Genomic DNA, 7,726 nt, shown 5'->3' on the forward strand with positions numbered 1-7,726 from the left:
TTGCAAAAATACTTGAATGAAAATATCACGAGAGTAATTGGATAGTTTTTTTTTTTTTTGGGTAAGTTTGTTTAATGTGTTATTCAATTGTTGAATCATTTAATTCATTTATTTATTCATACATTGCTTTGAGTTCGTTTGAATAACATATGTGATGAGGGACTGGGTAGGGAATTGGGGGTTTGGCATAATACTCAAATGCAATGTTAACCCAATTCCATTTATCTTGAAGCTTTTCCAACTTCTGGCTATAAATAAATATCACACTTGTCTGCAAAAGAGAAGAAGCACTTGGGAAAATAAAGTGAGGAAATTCTTCTTCTCTTGCATGGGACCCCCCTCTCCTCACTCCTCACTTTGCCAATGGCCAAAAAAAAAAGAAAATGGAAAAAAAATTTATGTGGGAGCCGGCAAGAGTGAGTTGTTGTTGTTGGAGGAGCTTGCTCCCTTTGGTGGCCAACAAAAAATGCAACGTAAAATCAACAGACACATTTATTTCTTTCTTTCTGGTTGGCGTTTTTTTTTTATTACCCTTTCCAAATAATGGATCCATTCACTGAATGACATTATAAATATTGTGAGGATCAAAGCTGTCGCACTCTAAGTTGGTAGAGTATTCAAAAGAGGGTATTATTTTATGGTCCTTTGGTTTGTTTTTGGTTTTTTTTCGTTTTTTGTTTTCATTTGGTTTTGGCTTTTTGCGTAATGTAACCTGCCCCAGGCTAGTACCACCAATTTCCCTCTCTTCTCTTATCCTCCTGTCTTCTCCTCGCTAATGTCATTGACGATTGAAGAGCAGTTGCAGCAGCGTTTCCCTCCCCACCTTCACCAAGTTTGCCTTTCTCATGTGTTGAATGTGTGTGGTTTTTCGTTTTTAAAGAACTTTAATATTGGCTTTTTCTTCTTCTTTACTCCTCTCTCTGTGATTTATGCTCATAAAGTTCTTAGAACTGATTCCTTTCATAGTTTCATTAATCTTGTTTTCTTTTTTGAAATGAAATGAAATGAAAAAGTCATAAACAAATTCATCTACACATTCATAAATTGTTTAATTTAATGGGCGAAACAATTAAAATGAATTTTTGTTAAACGAAACAGCCAGAAATGAGATTGGCAAAAATGTTTACACTGTTGGCCAAAAGTTTGCTTACACTATATAAATAAACATGTGCATACACACATACATATGTATGTATGTGTACGTAAATGTTTTTATTCCCCATAAAACCAGATTTATTTGAATACTATAAATAAAAGTTACAGTTTAAATTCCCATCAAGATATGGCAATTTTTTTAATGTTCAGAGTATATTTGGGTATATCGAAAAACACTTTAAACAATAAAATTTTATCTCAAGTGACTTTAAAAGTTTTTTTGAAGGTTAGGAGGGATGGAAACATCAACAAATAGGTTTAAATTTATAACAGAACTTAATGTAAAGCTCACTTACTGTAACCAAATACTAACTAGTTATAAAAAAGTAAGAAACTATCTTAATTGAATAAAATTTAAAAAATGAAAAGATCAAATTGTCCGAATACTTATTGCCACGGCTGTATAAGCACTTATATCTTTAAACATAGATGTAGATTCAAGGATTCAATCGAAACGAAATGTTAAAATACAACTAAAATTAAAACTAAACTAGTTACTAGATATTCTGGTTCAAAAAGCGGTCCTATCTACTAAATCAGTATGAAGATTTGTATCAAAAAAACCCAGAATTGGTTCCATTTCTCTTTTAATACGCTCCCGATTTGACGATTTGATGAAAATTCTTAACTGAATAGTTAAGTGCAAAGAGTAAGCAGTTCAAGCCAGGCTCAAAAGCCTTCAAGGTATGGGAATTGCCGAAGAAATTTTGGAATAAATTAACCGCAATTCAGTAATTGGTTTTAAAGCCTCAAGAGTTAGACATTTAGCGTGATTGAAACCTTTTGGACGATTGATGGAGATTGTTTGCCCTTCTCAGCTTCCTAGTCATTCAAATATATACATACATATACATAAATGTCAACCAATTAGACTAAACGTCTAATTAGCTACCCACATACACACAGGTTCCATCCTCAACTTTGGGTATATAATATAGCATTTATGTAGATATGAATTGATGTCGTTGTTGTTTTGTATTTTCGTCATGGTCTATAACTCATAAAATGAAGACATTTGATATGATGATGACAACCAACGACGACGACGACAACGACGAATGACAATCTTTAAAGCTAAAAGATTATGTGAAACGCATGCGATTAGGTAAGCCAAAACGGTGGAGGTCAACATAATTGACATGGCTCATAAAGTGAAATAAACAAAGAAGAAGAAAAATTGTCACCAAGAAACCGTAAACCGAAAATCAAAAACCAAAAACCGAAAACCAAACCATGTGGCAGCTGCTGTCAACATATACGCACGCTTTTCCCCCTTGCGGTTGTTGGAAATTTTTTTTATTTCTTTTTTTTGCCAATTGAAAGTGAAAAGCTGCAATAAGAAATGCAATGAACTCTCCTACACCACCAATATGATGGAAAAGGTGAGAAAGGCGGCATGGCAAGAGCAAGGAGGAGGGCGTGCAGGGGTGCAGGGAGGCGAAAGTCAAAGCAGCAGCAGCTGCGTTAGAAAAATTCAAATTATGCTCCTCAGAGCCATTGAAGTGTGGCCACAACGACCACGGCATGGCAAGGCATGGCATGGCATGGCACGGCACGGTAATGGCAACCAGGCAATCCAAGCAAGTATCAAGTGACAATCAAAGATGAGAGAGAGACAGAGAGAGAAAGAGAGAGAGAGAGAGAGAGACAGCAAGTAAGACGAGGGCCAAACTTAAAGTTGTCACTAAGGCTTAAATACCAAACTCAAGTGAATCCCAACTGGGCTTTCCTTTTTCTGCATTAGTCAAGAGGTTGTGAAGCATTTCTAGAAGCATCTGCCCTAATCATTGCCAAAAGTCCAATCTCTAAGTGAAATCAATTGCAACATTACGTATTAAGTTTTGACATAAAGAAGTTACTAACTAAACTTTGTAACTCTTCGAGTAACTCTCTTTTTCGCACTCTTCCCCCTTCCTCTGGTGAAATAGTCAGTGCTACTTTTTCTCATTACATTTTATTGACAACTATTAAAGCCGCAAATCTTGACGACATTTCATAATGAGCCAACTTCAAGTTACCATCCAGCCAAACCAATCGACCAATCACCCACCCCCACCGTTTCGAGAAACTATGACAAAGGCCAACCAACTTGTTGAGTATTTTAGCTGCCGCCTGCCTTTTGTTTCCATTTCATTGTTGGCAACAACTTTCAGTTTTCTGCTATATATTTAATCTCCTTCTCAGCCCACCTTTTTAGCCATATAATAGTAATCATTAAATTATCTTCGACTTGGGGCTGACCTTTGCCTTGTGGCTCACCACACGCATTCGCATCACGCATTCGAGGCAGGAATGTGTCAGAGAGAGGGGGAAAAACTAAACACAAACTAAAATTCTAATTGTTGCCTAGGCTACCTATTACCACTTGGAATAGTGTATATGTAGACCCAGACCTTGCCTTGTTGTGCGCCCCCCTTTTCAATGTTTATATGCGTTTGATTTTTCAAACAATTTGGAAAGGAAAGAGGAAATAGCCAAAAATGTGTGCCATAATTGAAGGTTAACTACAGTCAGCTGGAGATATGTGGAAAGGTGGGGACGAGGTGTGTATAACCTTGAACAATGCCTTCAATTTTATATTGAATGCTTCATTAATATTACACGAAATGTTCTTTGCACTTTTCCGTTGTTTAAATTTCGTGAAAATTCCAACAAAAACATTTCCCAAAGTAGATGGAAAAGTTTAAATTTTGTATATTTGTTTGTTTGCCTTCTACATTTTTCTAGATTCTTGTTAAAGGAAATTTTGCAAAGATCTTTAAAGATCTTAAAGTTTGATATACACACGTACGTATGTATCTATAGCTTGTAGGCGGATCAACTTGAATAGGAATTGGAATGGATTAAATAAATTTATAAGTTTGAACTTTAATTTTCCAATTCATATATGCATCGATAACTTGTGGGATGAGCTATAGAATCAAGTGCCAACAATCGAAAAAAAGATTTCGATTTGGTTAAGAATATGCCCAACCGGATGAGAAAAGTAATGCTAAAACAAAGGTTGATACACACAATGAAACAGAAATAGATTTTCCGTGAAATAACTTAGTCAATTAATGTGAAAATATTATTTCGATCAAGCACAAAATTCTGCTGTATCATTTTTTTTGGTTGTAACTTTGTTTTCTTTTCCAAATTGAGGTATTTTTATAAACAAATGTTCACTAAAGAAAGGTGCATTTAAATTTTGCTGATTAAGGTTAAAGCAAGAAAGTTGTAAAGTCAATAAAGTTAAATTTTAAGGGGTGTACCCATTATTTTCATCATAAGTGTTTGTTATCCACTATCGTTTCCATTATCCCCGACGGAACTATCTTTCAGTATTGCTTCATCGGGGACTAACTTCACCTAAGTCGGGGTTCGAACTAGTTTTAGTAGGCCTCCATTGAGCCACCGACTAGGCGTTCATCATGACTGTATGATCTATATAGATCAATTTGAATATTTACTTTAAATGAAAAGATGATCTTAAGCTTCTTTGTTTTAATGAATATTATACATTTGATAAGCAATAAATAATAAACAAATGAAATAAAAGACATTGGAACATCTTTTACCAATAAAATAATTAATTTTAATTTCTAAAGTAAAGTGATAATTCTGACTAAATTTCAGATTTCTTTCTGTCTGATTTTGACTACATACTTTAATTTAACATTTCTATAGAAATCTTTTACTTAACAGTATAAAGAGACTGACATTTTCATAGGTATGTACAGTGGTGGTCAGAAAATTAGCCCGTTTTGAATTTGATTTTCTCGACTCCCAATTGTATTTAGATGATGACAGTTAATTCTTATCATGTCAGCTTTCGAGAATATATGGTCAATAGTTTAGCCAAGTCTTTCCAAAATCTTTAATACAGTGGTCGGCACGGCCCATTCCCCGGACTAGGGTCTAGCTCTGCCGCAGCGCTGTCGTCTCACATACACTGTCAATGTTGTAGATCTAGGTAATCCATGATAAAACTGTTCAGTATTTGTTTTGGGGCCAAACGAAATTTTGGATTTTTATATCTAATTCTTGAGGTCATTTGGTTCGACGCCGTTTTACGATACCAGTTCAAATTAAATTAAATTTCCCTTTAAATGATACAAGTTTTATGAAAATCCGCCTAAAATTAGTTGCGATTCAACGCCCATCAATTTTAAAAACCAGGTAAGCAGAATGGAGAATGTTTGGGAAATTTAAAATGGGAATACTTATTAATAAAATGAAGAGAATGACCTCTGGTTAGTTGGTTAGTAGCTCTTACTTGTCACCTATTCTAAATGATGATAAGGATGCCTAGAAAGAGCCTTTAACCTAAATGGTTGATGACTTTTCCTACACAAAATTTTGTCGTTGTGGGCATTAAGCGGAGACTTTAGTAAGTAAAATTGTCAACAAAACTTAAATAATGTTGAGAAAATTGCTATAAAGGGATTTGGTCATGAGTTTTTCAATTTGTTGTAGTTTTTCCTTAGAACTTGTTAATATAATTAGGCCAACTTTTAACTTAAATGAATTGCAAACCCATGAACTGGCTACTAAAACTACTCCTGAAATGCCATTAAGTACTTTGAATGATGTTGACTACGACAAACTGAGATGAAGATGAAGATGATGATGATGATGGTCAAGTGAAACCCACACAAGCACACACACACATAGACGCTATCAACACTTTACTTTCATACAATTTTTCGCACATAAATCAAGTTGACCTTAAAAAATGAAAGACCGGAGAAGAGAGAGAGAGAGAGAGACAGAGAAAAAAACTAAGAGGAGACCTCTGTCATAATACACGGATCCCCATTGCCATTCCTGGAAGGTGGTGAGAGGGGACAACTGGTTGGGGGTCGGCTGTCAAGGCTACGTGACAAACAACAAGGTGACATAAATACATACATATCCCAACTACTACAAAAAAGGCTCGAGATACAAACCTGCAATGGCCAGACAAGATTGAGATTCCTTTGCATTGGTAGAGGGGGAACTGGAGTAGTAGCTGGATGAGGCGAAGTTGACGACGACGACGATGATGATGAACATAAAGATGAAGAGGAAGGAGGAGGCAGCTGATTAGTTGTTGTTGTTGTTGCTGCTGGTTTAAAATGTAACAAATTGTTGTTGTTGTTGTTGTTGCTGATAGTGTGACGCCGCGCCGGCAATGCAGGAGGCGGTGGGGTTAGGCAAGACAATGAATCCGACATCAATTTCTTACTGTCCTCCGCTTGTGTTTCTTTCATCATCATCATTGCCATCTTCATATCTATCTCCTTCTGCTGGTGCTGCTGCTGCTGCTGCTGCTGTTTGTTGGCCTCAATTGTTGTTTGCGGTTTCTTGGGCAATGCCAAGGCAACGTTCCCATTATTGTTGTTGTTGTTGTTGTTGCTATTCAGCGAAAGCGAACGCGCAAAAGAACTTTTGAAATAGCGACACGGCATTTGAAAATCCAAATCCCCTGCATCCATTGTGCGTGAGAGAGCTCTCTGCTTGTAACTGTTAAAATTGTTAACAGTGAGTCAGAGAGAGAGATAGAAAGCGTTAGAGAGGAGGGGATGAAGTTAGCTTGCCGCTGACAAAGTTTCTTTTTTTTGTTTTGATCTTTGTTTTCCGTTTCTCTTCTCTTTCGTTTTTCTTCTTCTAGGTGTTATGGCTTGTGTCCTTCTAATTTTCAAGTTTTTCTTTCTTATTTTTTTTATTGCGTTCTCTATCTCTTTTTAGAGATTCCTTTGGATACCGTTAGTTGTTGTCGCTATTGCTGTTGTTGTTGTTGTTGTTGCTGCTGTGTGTGCTTTCCGCTTTTAAATTGGCATTGTTGTTAGTTTTTCGCATATTTTCACGCTTCTGGACAGCTGCTGCTTACCACTCACTCAGACAAACACACACACACTCGTGCACGCACAGAGGCTCACACACTCCGCCAAAGAGAGAGAGAGAGGGAGACACAAAACAGACGTTGAATTGATTTTTAGTTTAGAATGTATCAATTCTAATTGAATTTATTACAAATCAATTTAATCAATTTCTCTCAAATTCAAAACTTTTCGCGCGAAACACGAAGAAAACACAAAAAACTAATAACACAAAAACAAAATCAAAAAAAAAAAAAAAACCTCCAAAACTAGTGCTTATATTAATATTACTTCCGATTGATTATTAACACTGACATTATTAATTATTTATTTATATTTTTGTTTTTTTTTTTTTTAACAATTCGTTTCCCTGGTTTTTTTTGCAATCTTGGTTTTATTTTGCTGTGTGTTTCGCTCGGAGAACCCGGAGAGTCCGCACGACTATTCAACTTGACAACAAAAACAACACTGGCGAAGAAAATCGCGCATAAAATCGTTGCAAAGCTTTTGTTTTCAAAAACCGATCGCGCTTTTAAGTTTCTCTGCTCACGCCTCTATTTGAGCCCATTTCCAGCTGTTTGATCCACTATTTTACTCGAAAAACGTCGGCACGGCGAAATGAAGTTGCACGCAGCGAATTCAGGTTACAAACACATTGTGAGATCACATGGCAACCCAAAAAGTATGCTTTAAATGTTTCTAAGCCCAAAATTATGCCATGGCAACAT

At 36.0% G+C, this 7,726-nt stretch overlaps 1 protein-coding gene across 1 annotated transcript in view; it reads right to left on the bottom strand.

Annotated features, from left to right (window-relative positions):
• Positions 1–7,456, bottom strand: part of LOC137574276 (putative uncharacterized protein DDB_G0282129) — a 36,522-nt gene extending 29,066 nt beyond the window's left edge. The window contains exon 1 of the mRNA XM_068286511.1: positions 6,087–7,456. Coding sequence (XP_068142612.1) covers positions 6,087–6,614 — 528 coding nt within the window. The 5' untranslated portion in view covers positions 6,615–7,456. The remainder of the gene's footprint in view (positions 1–6,086) is intronic.
• Between the last annotated feature and the right edge of the window lie 270 nt (positions 7,457–7,726).

This window comes from Drosophila tropicalis, unplaced genomic scaffold, assembly GCF_018151085.1.
Source record: "Drosophila tropicalis isolate 14030-0801.00 unplaced genomic scaffold, ASM1815108v1 contig_443, whole genome shotgun sequence".
Lineage (NCBI taxonomy): Eukaryota > Metazoa > Arthropoda > Insecta > Diptera > Drosophilidae > Drosophila > Drosophila tropicalis.